This window comes from Heterocephalus glaber, unplaced genomic scaffold (assembly GCF_053883595.1).
Source record: "Heterocephalus glaber isolate CG9 unplaced genomic scaffold, H.glaber_assembly_v1.0 deba00001504, whole genome shotgun sequence".
In the NCBI taxonomy this organism is placed as follows: Eukaryota; Metazoa; Chordata; class Mammalia; order Rodentia; family Bathyergidae; genus Heterocephalus; species Heterocephalus glaber.
The window spans coordinates 70,689,253-70,705,903 of record NW_028258324.1 but is presented as its reverse complement, the minus strand read 5'-3'; the positions used below and the strand labels follow the sequence as shown (position 1 = coordinate 70,705,903).

Sequence of the window (16,651 nt, the reverse complement as noted above, 5' to 3'; positions counted from 1 at the left end):
CTTTTCTTTTTGACTTAGCCCTCTTTACATGACTTCACACATTTATGTTTAAAGCCAACAGCGCTCAGCTGTCTCTCTGCCTGCAACTCTTTTTTCCACCTAGCATGTTCTTCATTTCTCCTAATTATACCTACTCCTCCACCTCTAGTCAAATGCTCCCTCAAGTCCTCCCTGAGGGACACGCACTTCCTTGTTAATTTCCACAGCACTTGAATTACAGTCATCTATGTAATGTTTGTGAACTCATGAATCTACTGGAGGACAGGCAGGCCCCGCATCCATGAAGCTTTACCTGCACCAGACCTCTGGGTCCAGCACTATGCTTGTATCTTGGAGAGTGCTCAAATGTTTGCTGAATAAAAAATGAGTAAATCTTGCATTTTAAGATAGCAAATCTGGTTTGGGGTGGAGCTCAGTGACAGAGTGTGTGCCTGGCACGCAAGAGGCCCTAGATTCGAACCCCAGGACCACCAAAAAGCACAACAAGAACAAAACAATCAGGGTTTGTGGAGTCGTATGATCTTCATGTGCATAATGAGCACAATTATAAGAAGAGGAGCTGAGTCCAAAGAATCAGCCTCAGGCACTGTAACAGTGTTCAGTAGTGGGCCGGATACAAATCTTCAAACAAGATGAAACAGTTCCAGCCTGAAGTCAGCCAGTTAGCTCTTAGGCTCCAAGAACTAACAGCAACTGACGCCACCACTCTTTAACACTCAGGACTGAAGGGTGTCTGCTCAGCATCAGACTGCGCATGGTCACAGGCACCGACTTTAGTCCTGGAGAAGGGGTAGATGTGCAAAGGCATTATTTTTACCCAATTATCTCTAAGCACATGTAGGAACTACAAGAAACATGACTGATTAGAACAATCTTCTCAGAGTATTCCAAAAGAAGGATTTGGTCTTAACACTAAGAAATAGCCAAACAGTGTCTCTAAATCTTGTTTACAGTGTTGGCCTGTTTAAAATCAGAACATGTTCATTGGTCCTTCACTGCTGACACCTGTTTGACATAGTTTCATGTCTCCATGTTAACTGGACCTATCAAAGGCTAACAGTGTGAATGTAACTTTATTTTCCAATTAAGAAAACAAGATATATCCTTATCTTTTGTTACTTTGAGGTACTGTCTTTGCTTTCTGATGAGCAGCAGGCATATGTGGCATCTAGGAAGTCCTGTCCCAGATCTCCTCTCTAACAGACACAAATGACAGTTATGATGATGTGACATGAAGATGCAAAGTCCTCCCAATTAGCTGTTTACTAAACAAAACAAAACAAAAAAACCTGTATGCTTACACAGGCATTCTGCTTCCTAAAAACTTAAATTATCCACTTTTATACCACCTCAGGCCACAAAATTTTTGTCATCTTGCTGGCTCCCTTCTGTGAGCAAACATAACATATGAGCCAAGCCCAAGATAAATAACAGGTGGTATTCAAGAAGGTTCCAGACGATAAGTGAACTTCTAAAAGTAACAGCTATGCATACATATTAATGTGTACACAAAAACAGGTTGAATAAATCTGTAATTTTATTGCTTAGGTCAAGGCTAAGCAAAGGAGAGAGAATGTAGACTAAAAAGTACTTTAGGTAAAAAATGTTCAGAGGGTACAAGAATATGGTAAAAATCAGGAAACAGCACTGAACTTGAAGTTCAGAAAGCAGGAAAGTGATGAAAATAAGCTTCATACGGGCTCCTGAAATTGTGTGGATGTGGTGGCCTTCCTGTTGTTCCAGATGAGGACTCAGGCACTCAGGGAGGCCCGCTATCACCAGGGCTGACTCGGTCCATGGTGACCCAGTTCACAGTCCTCCACCTAGAGGAGATGCTTCCTGCTGCCCTGCACTCTCTGTCCAACAAAGTGACAGGACCCTGCACCGGGCACTTCACAGGGCCACACACTGCTCCGCAGCCTCCACCAGCCACCCACAGGCAAAGCCTCCTCTCTCCCGTGGCTTCATCTACGTGGATGCACTAACAGCTCCCAGGTTTTTTCCTTACTCTACTTTGTGTCTATGCTCTACCCACTGATAATTCTACCTGGACGCACCTCAATCCCACATGTTCAAAAGCACTCACTCCTCACACTCAATCTTAACCAGGAGGCTGAGAAGCGATCAGTCACTCACTCTTTTCTCCCAAATCTTCTCCATCTTTTCCCACATGTCCACTAATAGTTTTAAGTCCTCACCACCAACCCCAGAGGCCCCATGCCTTCCTCCCCTTCCAGAGATGCCCCTCCACCTCCTGGCTCCCCCACCTTCAGTTCTACACTCTGAAGCAGATCCCTGACCTCTCTCATTTGGACTGGCATAGCGGCCTCCTGACTGCTCCGTGTATTTTGTCTTTTTCCTGCACAAGACTTTTCTGCATTTTCTTTCTAAGATAAAAATCTAGTTTTGGAAATACCTTCTCAAAAGCCACCTGTGGTGGCCCATGCCTGTAATCCCAGCACTTAGAGGAGGCTGAGGGAGGAAAATTTCTGTGCGTTTAAGGTCAGCCTGGGCTACATAGTGAGTTCAAGGCCAGTTTGAATTATATAATGAGACTCTGTCTCAAACAAACAAACAAACAAACACCTCCGTTCAGTGTCAGTAGCCATTAGAGAAAGGTAAAGTAAAACTGCAGTGAGATATTGGACATACCTATCAGAATGGTTCAAATAAAAATGATACTACCAAATACTGGCAAGAATGCAGAAAAACTCGATCATTGTTGCCAGGAATGTAACATGATACAAGCACTCTGGGAAAGAGTATTGCCGTTTCTCATAAAACTAAGTATGCACTTATCCATATGACCCAGCAATTCGAGTCCTAGACTTCTATCCAAAGAGATGAAGCTTGTTTACACAAAACCCCATACAGAAATGTTAAAAGCACCATTATTTGTTAACTGTTACAAACCAAAAGTGACCCAAATGTCCTTCCATGGATAAATGATTAAACAGACTGTGGTGTAACAGAGTTTTCAGCAACAAAAAAGAAGGAATTATTGAAGCACCTAACAAATTAGGTGGCTATCAGGGGAATTAGGCTAAGTGAAAAAAAAATCAATCTCAAAAGATTACATATGATTCCATTTATACAGTTGCATTCTTAAAATGACAAAATTGCAGACATAAGGCAAAGGCTAGAGGTTGGCAGAGAGGCAAGGGAAGGCAGCAGTGGCTGTAAAGTGTGGGGTGTGAAACCCTAGTGATGGGACTTCAGTGTCTCGACTGTGGCAGTCATCAAGCAGATGTAAACGTGTGAGAAAACTGCATAGGATGCACATCCTCGCACTCCCATTGATACACGTAAAATACTCGGTGAAATCCTTATGAAGTCAATGGATCCTATCAGTGTGAAGCAACATCCTGTTGTGATCATACAGGATAGTTATTCAAGATGTTATAACGAGGAGGAAATTGGAACAAGTACACAAAGGAACTTTCTGCATAATTTTCTCTAACTGCATATAAACCTACAGTTATCTCAAAATAAAGGGTTAAAAAATTCTCATCAATTTCCAACAGCTCCCCAATGCCCATAGCCAAAGGTTCCTTGGCACAGCACCTAGAATCTTCCTTCTCCTTTACAGATCCTATACGCTAGACAACTAGTTCTAAGAGCTAACATTGGGCCGGGGACTTAGCTCAGTGGTTCCGCCACCTGCCTGGAAAGCACAAGGTCCTGAGTTCGATCGTACCAAAAAAAAAAACAAAAACCACAAGATAAGAGCTAACATTTACGGGGCACCAAGCATACCAGGTAATGCTGTGCTTTATATGGATTATCTAATCTCACTTAACTCTCAATGGTCCTATGAGTTTAGTATCAATGTTGATTGTGTTAAACATAAACCACTAAGACAGCACCCATACTCTGACAGGCCATGTACTTTTTCTCTTCCTGAGGTCATTCCTTCTATGGCCTAAAACACCTCCCCAGCTAACCACCCCTGAAAGCCCCACTCCAATGTCACCTTTGTGAATATTCCACAATGGTGTCATGTCTAGCACTCAGCTATATTCAATAATGTTTAATTAACATAAGGCCTAGACAAAAGGACACAAAGAAGTTGCAAAACTGACACTGATTATACTGAATCTATGTTTACCGAAAGGTAAGCCTGAATAGTAAGGCATTCTAAATACAGTACACTAAATACACATTCTAAAGATCCATCAGAGAAAATATTCATTAATAAGCAAGAGTTCTAATGCACCAAAGCGGGACAGGTTGGTCAGGCTAAGAAAGCCCACGGTCAACTGAAAAGTCCCTATCTTTCTTAAGTTTTCACATTTCGAAAACATAAACATAAACCTCAATTTCCTAAGCCCAGACACCCCTATTCTGTCCATAGCTACCTTTGCAATTCAAGAAAATGTGGGGCTGGGGATTTAGCTCAGTGGCACCATGCCTGCCTTGCAAGCACAAGGTCCTGAGTTCAATCCCCGGTACCAAAAAAAAGAAGAAAGAAAGAAAAGAAAATGCATAACGCTTTTTCCTCAAAGGGGGAAAAAAAACATCTAGTTTACAGTATATCTTCACCATTTCTATTGGAGGAAAAGATTTTAAAGACTGGTTTACACTCATGAATTCACCTAAAAAACTTAACTGCAGATCACTGCTTGAAATCTGAGCATGTCTCTCCAAAGGATTCATATTTTAAACACAGACAACAGGGAGAAGGAATAAAACCAATCTTGTCTGAGCACATAAATGAAACTTAATAGTTCATATTCCTCTCTACCCAGACTGCTCCCTTGTAAGTTGTCTTCTAGATGAAGCCTTTTCAGAAGGCTTCAAAATGGAGTCACTAAAAAATAGCTGAGAGATTTTGATACACCCTCTCCTTCCATTTATTGAGTGCTTACTATGAGCCAAGGACTCTTCCCTAATTAACCATAAATTCCTTTCTTGGTGCTAAGCACATGCTGCACCACTGAGCTATTCTTAACAGTAACATAAAGCTAATAAAGAAAAATAAATATTTAAATTAGACTGTACAAAAAAAGGAGGGGCGGTGTGGCCCAGTGCAACAGGCAGAGCAGGGAAGGGACTCGAGACAGAGGGGCAGACCTGTCGAGTTCTCTTGAACCTGGACTCCTCCCGCTCTCGGTGCGGCCCGGAGGCCCCGCTCCTCTCCCTGACACTTCTGTAGCCAGGGCTAGGGATGATGTACTCTTTTCCTATGTCGATGTCCTTCATCTTTGCTGCCTGGAGCTGCCAGGGCTCACAGACTCCCGGTTTTCGTCACGGTTTCTGAAAGTAAAAATTTATCAAGAACATGAATTTCCTAAACTGTGCTTAATTAATGATAAAGTGCCTTAAAATGAGGAGGGGCGTGCAAAGGTACTAAAGCTTTCTACCATTACAGTTATACAAATAGTTTTCCCCCAAAATTTCAAGAACATTCCATTTTTTAAAAAGAAAAAATACAGTATAATAGAATCAAGAAAAATTACCCTCTCTTATCTCCAAGGGGAAAAAAAAAAACAGAAAAACAATACTCTCCTCAACTAAACTCAAATCCAAAGTACAAAGTATTTAGGTTAAAAAAAAAATTTAACTCTCTAGAGGCAATTTCAGCTTATTCCAAACATTACAAAGTCCACAATTTTAAAATGGACATCAGGACCAGGGATTTAGCTCAGTGGTTCCGCGGACCTGAGTTCAATCCCTGGTACCGAAAAAAATAAAATAAAATAAAATGGACATCATTACTCCTACCAAATTTTATTAAATGAAAACTTATGAAACACCTATCCTACATTTTTATAATTAGCTAGTGGATTAGCCAGTATTACGTTAAAGCTCCACGAAGTTACACATTAAAATATGAAACAATAGGGTAATTTAACTTTAAACACAAACTCCCCATGGGATACTAAAATATCTCTAAATTAAATAGTAGTGATGGCTACACAATTCCATAAATGTACTAAAAGAACCAACAATGCTGAATTATATACTTTAAAAGAGTGGTTGGTTTTCTGTATTGGGTATTGAACTAATGACTTCACACATGCTAAGTAAGCATTCTTACTGCTGAGCTACTACCCACCCCTTTTGATTTTGAGACAGGGCCTCAAAGTTGCCCAGGCTGGCCCCAAATTTGCACACTTCCTGTTTCAGCCTCCCAAGTCACTGAGATTACAGGTGTGCACCTGGCCAAAAAAGAAAACGGGAACTTTTTGTAAGTTCTACCTCAGTAAAGTGGTTGTTAAATAATAATAAAAACTAAATTCCCACCCTTTACTGCTAAATCTTACCTAGTCTCTACCTGAAACTGTTCTAAACCCTTTTTGCCTAACTAATCAATATCCTGTATCAACTCTGGCCACTTTTAAAAAACTAAGGCCAGGTGTGGTAGCACATAGTCTGTGATCTCAGCCCTTGGGAGGCTGAGGCAGGAGGATCACAAATTCGAAGTCAGTCTGGTCAATATAGTGAGTTCAAGCTACACAGTGAACCCATCTCAAAAAAATAAAATAAAAAATACCAGCCACATACCACTCTAAAACATTTCTTCCACTTTCAGAAAGTTCGCAGCTTTCCAGACACAAGCTGAGAAAAACACCTTGCATAGCAACCTCACTAGAAATGAAAAAAGTGTAGCTGGGTTCCCTTTTGGAGTCCGTAAATTCCCACTATCACTGTGACTAAAAACAACTCCTGCGTCACAAAATTCTGACAACTACAATTCATTTTTAAAGTATCAAAAAGGAATACTTGCTAATCCTTTAAATATGAGGGACTAAACGTCCTTCATAGAGACAAGTCAGCAGTACAAAGGTAGCTCAACTTCCTCCCTGTCTTAATTCTGGTTCTAAGTTGATAGAGCTACGACTTTATCTTTAAAAAAATCACCTTGCCCAATGACAAAGTGCACCGTAAAGAACATGGGCTTACTAAGCAAGAGCACAGTGACCAGGCCACTGAGCCCTCATTACAGCTAAACTATAAACAGACCTGGCATCGGCCAGTGTCTCCACTGTCGCCTGCAGATAAGGGAGCCTTTCTTTTTTTTAGGGAATCTTTCTTGTTACAGGGTTCACCGAAATCCAATCTTCCCCTCCAAAGATTCCCTCACCTGGCTGAGTATATGGAAGAGGAAAATTAGTCCTACTGTAAAAATAGGCAGAAGGGCGAGGGAGGAGGAGGACAAGGTAATTTGTTCATTATACTAAGTGCCACATCAAAAAGAACCTCAATTATCTATCCAGATTCTTTCAATCATTTTATTTTAAAGGATGAAGCAGAATCAGTGGAATGTATGAGCACAGAGTGGCAGGGATGAAATGACTTCCATTACAATAAAAATAAGTATTTTGTGCTTATTTTGACTGGTATAAGGCAGGGACTTCAGCAACCTACCCTAGGGGACCTATCCTAAACTATCCTTAGGGACCAGGTTATGTCACCTGAGAGGGGTATGGGTACAGCTTTCCATTATGTTGACCACCCCCACCTCTAATTTTCTGGAAAAACAAGCAGAGTCATGAGAGTGGGCAAGCTCTGAACAGGCACAAAGTTACTGTCTCTTGGCCTTGAAGAGCAGAGGACACTGTCCTCTGTGTCTCAGGGAAATGTCAGGCAGGAAGCCAGTTAGGTTTAGAAAAAAGCAGCAGACCCCATCCCCCAATATAAAGCAAGCAACTAAGGACCAGGACGCCAGACCTCTTCTCTTTTTTTATATACTAGTGTAGTATACCGTTTTCTGGTGTTACCTCTTGAAGTTAACAGAGAGTCTTCCAAATGCTAAGTTGCCAAGCTAGCGAGAGGGGCAAGAAAAGATTTTTGTTGAAGGTTCTCGACAGAGCTGTACAAGGAAAGCACCATAGTAAATCAAAATAAGGGAACCCCCAAATAAGTGACCACACTCAAATTCGACAGGGTTGAGGTTCCCTAGTCAGCTGCCTTTTGCATCAGGACTCTCCTGCCCTCGCTAAAAGGGTAGGCTTTCTCCCGGCACAGCGCCACGGACTAGTGGCATGGGGGAGGGGAGCGGCGCAGAATCCTGACAACTGTAACCAGCCAGACTGGTGTCTCCCAGTTGCCTCCACACTGCATTCCTGAGTAGGGTTCCAGCAACTCAGGAACTCTGCTTCTGGGCTACAACTGCACAAGGAAGCTTCAAAGCTAAAAGGTCACGTATTTACCGCGCCCCCGTTATCCACTATAACCTATCCATCTCCTTCAAAACCTGAAAGTTTCCCGATCGTTCCTGCGTGCATCTGCCTCTAGCCTCCCTATGTCAGTGCGGAAACCCAACGACCCCGGTGTGATTGGTACATGCAAAGCAACGCCCAAGCCCTAGGTTGTACAAGTGAAAAGGGCATTGGATGACAGTCAAGAGATCTGGGCTCCATTCCCGGCTCTGCCACCGGGCTGCGGTGCGTGCCTATGCCGCGTACCTCCATTTACTCGTTTACTAAACCAGAGCGCTCTCGGGGTGCTCCCGGCCTCCCACCCACAAGCTCAGGATAGGAGTCTCTCCCAGGCCAGCCTCGCTGGGTGGCCCCGGCGCTAGGGCGTTCCCACCGCCCGCTCCGGCCTGGCCCAGGGATTGCAACCCACACCCGCGCGGCCGCGGACGTAGCACCCCCTGGTGGCGGCATCCGGGGATGAAGCCGGCACCCGACCACTCATTCCAAGCCCACCAGTGCCCCTTCCAACGCAGGACCCCACCACGAGCCCCCAGGCGTCGTAACCCGAGGAGGGGGCGGCGGGACACTACAGCGAGGCCAGGCCCCGCTTCTCGGACTCGGCTTCCCCCAAACTGCTCGACGTCGGAACACAGCCCGCCGAGGAAAAACGCAAAGGAGACCAATGACAACCGGGCGATACGGTAGAGGTAAGGTCGGAGCCGTCACCTACCTGTGCCCCAGATCCCAGACAGGAGAGCCGACCACTCAACCACGCTACCGAGCATCAGGATCCGAGCAAAACAAGCCTTTATAGCGGCATCGGCCGCCGCACGGCGCAGGCGTGCTGTGCTCAGCTCGCGCCAGGCCGAAGGGAGTCGTAGTCCTGCGCGCAGCGTTCCTGGGCCCCGAGCGCAGCCCAGGACTACATTTCCCAGAAGCCCCGGCGGCTCCCGGGAGGGGGTTCGGGCTTCCCGGTTGCTCACCGTGCTCCCGGCTCTGTCGCGTCCTTCTAGTGTCTCTGCTATCGGGTCTGGAGTCTTCTCTGCGGTCGTGTGCCCCAGTGGGCAGCCGGGAGGGTGGCAGGTGGCCATGCGGTTACAGGCGGCTCGTTGTTCGTAGGCAGGGCCTCGCAACCCTTGAGGCAGTTCACGTGCCAGAAAATATCGTGAAGGTCATCCCAGCCTGCTTCTGTCCGCGGAAGAGTCGAAAGCACAGCCATCCAGCCCCAAACCTTGTCTGTGTGGCCCCTGGCATTTTACATTCGCTTGCTCTTGCGTTCTGCATAGATAACCACCTTTCTCATGTTTATCCCAACTGCCCAGCATATAATGAGCTGCCTGATTTCTAGATAATGAAATGCCAGGAACGCAGTTTTAAAAGTGCCAGGAGTCTTAGAAATCTATGCTAACTCATCGTTTCCTTTTTAAAAGTGGAATTGGGTTCCCAGGAGGATCAGTCGCTTTATTTTGCGGTTTTATCTGTTCCTTCAACGTCATTAGAAGGGTTACTCTTATTCTCTATTTGGGGCTGTATGTTTGTTTGCTTGTTTGAGACAAGGTCTCACTGTATAGTTCAGGCTGGCCTTGAGCTCACTACTATGTATAGCCCAGGGTGGCCTGAAACTCAGGGTGATCTTCCTGCCTCAGCTCCCGGAGTGTTGAGATAGTCAGGCGCACGTGCGCCACCCTGACCGGCTTCTGTCTGGGGCTTTACATACCAGGCTTGTTTCCTTTAAACAACCTTGTATGTGGATATTATGATTATGCATTTGAGAGATTAAAAAAGAGGGCAAAAGTGACTTGTCTATCTTCAGACAAGCTAGTTAGCTAGTGTGAAGACAGTAACATCATAAAGCTGAAGTAGCAGACACAGTAATCTCCATCGATAGACATGGAAATAGACTCGTGCATATATGTAAATTTGATCTGTAACCAAGAAAACCTTACAAATCTGTGGGGAAATGAGATTCAGCAAATAATACATGATAACAAAATAGGACCTTCTTGAAATGTGTCTGTGTTGTGCAGTGTTGGGGGTGGGGGTGGTAATGTGTAGTCCCCACCTCCAGGCAAAGAGCTAGAGAATCTGTGTTGCAGTACAAACTTGTATGTATTTTAAAATACAGTAATGTACTAAAGATACTCATTCATTTAATCTTTGATGGAGATTCAATGCAGCCAAAACAGACATTTCCTGCCCTTATGGAACTGAGAGTCCCAAATAAACATTAATTAAATTTAAGTGATAATGATGGTTATAGAAAAGAAAGGAATGTGCTCCATCTGAAGGATAGTAGGAGTTAGCAAAGTGAAGAGTGCAGGTGGGCAGAGGAGAGGCCAGGTGGTGGTAGGAGGAGGGGGCGTTTCCCAAGACACTGTAGACCCCATGACAGCCCTGTTGAAGTAAAAGCAAAAGCAGCCACTTAAAAGGTGACTAGAGAGGGCTGGGGATTTAGCTCAGTGGTTCCATCACCTGCCTTGTAGGCACAAGGTCCTGAGTTTGATCCCTGGTACAAAAAAAAAAAGGGGACTAGGGAAAGGACTGGGCAGTGAAACTTACATTTTGAAAACTGTACCGAGGCTTGGCAGACTGGAGAAGAAAGGAGAAATGGCTAGTAAGGGAGAGAAGAGTTCAGCTAGGAGTAACTATTGTCTTTCAAGAAAGAGACGATGGAGGCATAGACTAGGACAGTGGTGGAAAAGAAGTAGATGGACTTAAGAGAAATTGAAGAGTAAAATCAAAACTTGTTGATGGATTAGAGTCAAGGTAACACTTAGGTTCCCGAATGTAGAACCACATGGGTGATGGTCCACACGTGACAGAAGAGCGCTATACTGCGCAGCCTCCTACACCTTCCTCTACCCAGCTCGTTAGGACCTGATGTCAAATGGTAGCAACCTCTGCACATCTGCTGTGGCACTCGTGTCAGGCGCTTCTGCCAGTTAGAAGTACAAAGGTCCACTTGCAGATCAACTTTGCGATGAAAGGCATTTTCATTGTCTTCTGTGAGTTAATAAATTGAGTCTTTTTTTTGACATCATGGAAATGATATACTGTGAAAGAATAATGTGCTGCTTTAATAGCCACAGGCAGATTAAGAAAGAAAAATTTTTAACATAGACCATGCTAAATGAGAACCAAATGACAGCATGTTATACAGCCAAGGGCGCACAGTATTTTCAATAGAAAAGATGCCTTTTAAGCAAGTACACAGTTGTATAGTCATGTTGTGAGTCATACCATGTATTTATATTATAAAGGGAAGTACTACATACTTCCCATCATTGTAGCAACGATTTCCCCTGTTGCTTCATTGTTACCATAATACATGAGCAGGAAGGATAGGTAGTCAGTATGAAATAAAAAACTTTAAAAAAAATTTTTTTTTTAGCTTTTTGAGACAGCATCTCCATAGTCTGGGCTGGTGTTAAACTCACTATGTAGTCCAGGCTGGCCTTGAACTTACAGTGATCCTCCTTCCTCTCTCAGCCTCCTGAGATTACAGGCCTGGACCACCTCACCCAGCACTTTTGTTTTTGGTACCAGGGCTCGAACTCAGGACCTAGTGCTTTCGAGGAAGACGGTACCACTGAGCTAAATCCCTGGCCCACACTTTAAAAAATTTTTAAGTACTATTACATTAACATGCACTATCAGATTGGCTAAAACAAAAACTAGGTGTTCAAAAACTAGCTGCTTGTTACGGAAGAAAGAGAAGATTGACAGCAATTGTCTCATTTTAGTAAAAAAAAAAAAATTCACAATAAATTACTGTTATGTTGATTTTATAGTCTTTCTGTGTGTGTGTTTTTTGGTACTGGGGATCGAACTCAGGACCTTGTGCTTGTGAGACAGGTGGCAGAACCACTGAGCTAAATCCCTGGCTCTGATTTTATAGTCTTGAATGCATATAATCTGTAAATTTATTTTATAGTGCTATAAGCATAAAGACTTTGTACATTGTTTTATGAATGTGCATATGTAATTAATATTATATGTAAATAAGTCAACATCAGGGATTTGAGAGAATTTTCCTTAAAAGAGGTCTGAACTTTATTCCAGTTTGGGAAACACTGAATAATAAAATAAAACCAAACCTTAGCTTGATGTGCAGGACCCCAAATAATACTGTTTCTGTTTGTGCCAAGCTCCTGGTCTCACATCGAGGGATGAAGTCTCAAACCAAAGGAGGCGGTTTGAAGTCTTAAGTGGAAATAGGAAGAGTTAAGAACAGCTCCTGGATTTCCAAGAGTGGTCCTGAGTGGGTGGCCGCACAGCCCCTCAATCCAGAGCTAATTATAGATAAGGAGAGTGCAGGAATTGCTCATTTGTTTAGTGGCAGCCTGTCACAGGTGGCTTTGTGGATTTAAAATGACCAGTTGGAACTTGCACTCTCTAACCCAGTTCTTCAATGTGTAGGGTATAAAGAAAACTGGGATTTTAGTGAAAAAAAATTATTGTTTTACCTTTTAATTCCTCAAAACTGAGGAACTTAGTAGGGAGTGACTGCACCTCTCTTTAGTAAGGAGGGGGTGCAGTCCATGTTGCCTGAGGAAGTTTATCCTTAGTCCAAAGTCCTAGTTCATTTTCTGTTCTTATTTCAGTTCCCATCGATACAGCTCATCAGTCAACTCTGTCTTAGGCCTTTCCCCTAGCTGCCTCACTCATAAGCTAAGATTTGTTTTGTTTTGTTTTTTTGAGATAGGTTCTTGCTATGCAGTTCAGGTTGGTCTTGAACTCACAGCGATCCTCCTGCCTCAGCTTCCTGAGTGCTGGGATTACAGGCATGTGCCACCATGCCTGGCACCTCATAAGGTAGATGAACCATTCATTACAATGCCACAGCTTCATCCAGTCACTCTCCCACTCAAATCTGAGGTCCTGCCAGCATTGTAATTTTTGTTTTTACTCTGACAGTTTTCCTCCCTAGAAGAATCTTCTAACTCTGCTGAACTAAGATGGCCACACTCCCTCAGCCCCCTGCCTCAGCCTCCCAAGTGGTGTAATTACAGGCATGCACCACCACACCTGTCTCAGGATTTGAGATTTTACTCCTCCTAGAGCAGTGAGGAGTTAGTTATGGAACTGAAGGAAATGGTACAGTATTTCTGACGTCTCTGACGAGAAGATGTGTGTAGAGAGTTCTCCCACATCGTCGTGAATTATGGACCTGACATCTGTCAACCATACTGTGGGAAACATCGGGTCCCTCTAAGCTAGGGAAGGCAAGTCCAATGGTCCAGCCTGGGCAGAGTCTTCTCAGTAAGACAGGCCAGCACAGATTAGAGAAATGGTCACTTCCAGTTATTCCCCAAAACTCTCAAGAGCTTCCATTTATTAATGTAGGTTTTTGTTCAGAAGAAGAGATAGACATTAGCAATAATAACCTCTTTGACCTGAATGTAAGCTAAGGAAAATTAAAAATGCATGCAGCCAGCATTTATTTTTCAAAGTAATTCAAGTATTGAGTCCCATAAAGGAACAAAATATACTTTTAAAATACAAACTATATATTTTATTGATTATAAGAAACCACCAATTAGGAATTAGCATTGCTTTTCAGCTACTAATGTTATTCTGTGGACATATTTGAGAAGTAGTAATACTAAAGCATCTTTATAAGCCCTCCTCCTAAAATTAAGCCAAGTGGACACATATGGCCCATAGCCAGGTCCTTGGCCTAAAGGAAAAGAAAAAAAAAATTTAAATATTCTTTCTTGAACCAGTCTAAGTTTTTATTGCTCAGAAATTGAGAGGCAACTTGAAATTTCTATCTATTTATGTTCTACTGGCTCTTAGCATTTTTCAGTTCTAATAAAATTTTGGGTTTTAAATTACTTACCTAGTTTTGGGGCCGGGGATTTAGCTCAGTGGTTCTGGCACCTGCCTCACAAGCGCAAGGTCCCGAGTTCGATCCTCAGTACCTAAAAAAAAAACAAACAAACAAACAAAACAAAAACAAATTACTTATCCAGTTTGTATTTTTGATTTTATTTATTTATACTATACCATTTGAATTCTATATTCTAAGACAGTTTTTTCAAGGTTTTTCTTCTTGATTTACTCTACTACCTAAAGGAGTGTTTCCCCAAACAATCCATGGAATACTAGTCCTTCAAGATGTTCCGAGAAAAAAGAATTTCCAAAGTCAGCTATGTTTTTGGAAATTATGCATATGATATTTGAAAGTCACATTAACATTTTAGCTAAATAGTCTGAGAAATCCCACAATAATGAGACCTGCTTAGCCTTGTTTAATTCAGCATTTCTCAGACTTATTTGAACATGAAAGAAAACTTTACTTTTAGAAATAGTATTTAACTTCCTGTTGAATCAATGTTATTACCTCTGCCACCTCCCCTGAGCACCACTAATCACTCCTTTGATTTGATAGACTTGAGTCCAAATTGCTTCTGTAGTCTAAAAATCAAAAGTTCAGATCACCAGTACTGAAGTCATGTTTAAAACCTCAGAGTCTGGAGCCGGGGAATTTAGCTCAGCAGCACTGCGCCTGCCTTGCAAGCATAAGGTCCTGAGTTTGATCCCTGACACCAAAAAACAAAAAACACCTCGGAGTCTGGGGTTGATTATACAAAGGAAAGCGTACACACACACACACACACACACACACACACTTCTTTTTTAATGGCAACAGGGTTAATAAGTACCTGTGCCCTTTGGAAGCATTGGTAGCCATTACACGCCTTTTCAACCACCCATTACATCCCAGAGTGACTTAAAAATATGAGAGGACCATTAGCACTGCTCCAGTGACCAAACATTTTTGTCTTCTCTCCAAATTGATTTGCTAGTTACATTTGGAAACTATATTCAGACTGTTACAGTTGAGTGAGCCAAAAATAGTCTAGGTTCTTGAGTATGACAAGGCATAAATGTCTCCAGGCAGGTGCTCCTTTATTCACCAAGGGAAGTCTTGTCCAGCAGTTTTCTCAAGCCCAAAAGGTCCGCATTTAGTTATCTTAACAGAATATTTTTCTTTTAGATGACCTATGCAAAATGGATCATAACAATTAACACATTATTTTAGACCAATGAAAGACTCCCAAGTTACTGTACACAGACAATAGGCATTGCATTCATAAAACCAGTCTTAACATCATTTTGATTGGCTGGCAACCTGGGTAGAAGAGTGTCCTTGGGCCGGGGATTTAGCTCAGTGGTTCTGGCACCTGCCTCGAAAGCTGAGGACCTGAATTTGATCCCCGGTACCAAAAAAAAAAAAAAAGAAGAATGTCCTTAACTTTAATGACACTTATTTTACCCATAAGCCGACTTAAGTTGTAGATATAAATATTTTAACCTATATAAACTGTTTTCTATGGAAATCTCAAAAATAAAAGGCAAAAAGAAGAAAACGAAATTGTTGAGCTCACACAAAACAGCTGTAGGTGTTGCAACCAGTCATTGGCACAAATTGGACGAACAGATTGATGAGCACACATAAGACAATTGTTTATAAACCAGAGTTCACTCAGATGTATTTGGCCATGGCCTTTTATGAGTCAGTTACAACTATCTAGTAAGTGTATTTATTTTAGTAAGTGTACTTATTTTAGTAAGTGTAGTAAATAGTAGTAGTGAGATTATTCACACAATTTACTTAAAATTGGACAAACGATTTTATCCATATGTTTTGCCAGAGTAGTTGGTATTTTCTCTGCTGTAAAGAAACTTAAGGTTGTCTATTAGTTCGCAGGTATATGAAGCCCGTGGTCCTTCTGTCTTCTAATGTCTCAGGTGGTTTGACTTTTACCCTGGAGAGGAGAATCCAACTATCTATTTAATGTGTCTTTATGATAAAAGAAGTGGTTAATAGGGTTGTGAGATTTTGCATTAGGTAGTATTTTCTTGATGGCTCTTTCATGGACTGGGTCTGAGAGTCCTCCTGGATCTGAGAGTCCCCAAGGCTGAAATAAGGAACTTAACGAATCCCTTTAAAACAGGTATGCAGGTTCACTGACTCCTGTCATGGAAAAGAAATTTTCAGGATGAGTCAGTAAAAGAGGTATGGGCAAGATTCGTCAGAGGTAGATACAGGACACACTTAGGACCAGAATGTGGGTGCGCAAAGAAACGAAGCACAATACAGTTGGGAACTGGGGGTCTTTTACATGTTGTGGGAAGTAGACATCCGTGGAATTTCATAATCTATAGTTTTGGTTTTAGTCTTGGTCTTAGTGAGTGGGAGACTAAGGCCCTATGGTCGTAGGCCCAGACCTACTACGGGGAGGACTCAGGAGATGACCTTTGTCTCCTGAGGGTACTAAGTGAGCAGGTTGCTGAGGAGGTTGTCTGTGGGGTGGAGGAGCTTCCAGGAGGGAGTCTTCAACATCAGCTCCTGAGAGAGGATGACTTCCAGGGCACAGGTCAGGCCTCTGGTAGAAGGCCATAAAGGCTTGAATATAAGGCACCTCTGACCATTTGTCTTGCTCCTTACAGTAGAGATATAATTGAGATATGACATTATATTTCAGAGTGCTAAGAGG

General features: G+C 42.6%; 1 protein-coding gene across 6 annotated transcripts in view; it reads right to left on the bottom strand.

Moving 5' to 3' along the window:
* Window positions 1–9,062, bottom strand: part of Abcc5 (ATP binding cassette subfamily C member 5) — an 86,959-nt gene extending 77,897 nt beyond the window's left edge. For 5 of the 6 annotated variants that reach the window (XM_004834907.4, XM_087186809.1, XM_021256281.2 and 2 more), the window contains exons 1-2: window positions 8,875–9,062; window positions 5,074–5,256 (exon numbers count right to left, since the gene is read on the bottom strand). In XM_004834907.4, the coding sequence (XP_004834964.2) occupies window positions 5,074–5,202 (129 nt within the window). In that variant the 5' untranslated portion in view covers window positions 5,203–5,256; window positions 8,875–9,062. The remainder of the gene's footprint in view (window positions 1–5,073; window positions 5,257–8,874) is intronic. The other variant, XM_021256315.2, reaches the window with a different exon arrangement.
* Between the last annotated feature and the right edge of the window lie 7,589 nt (window positions 9,063–16,651).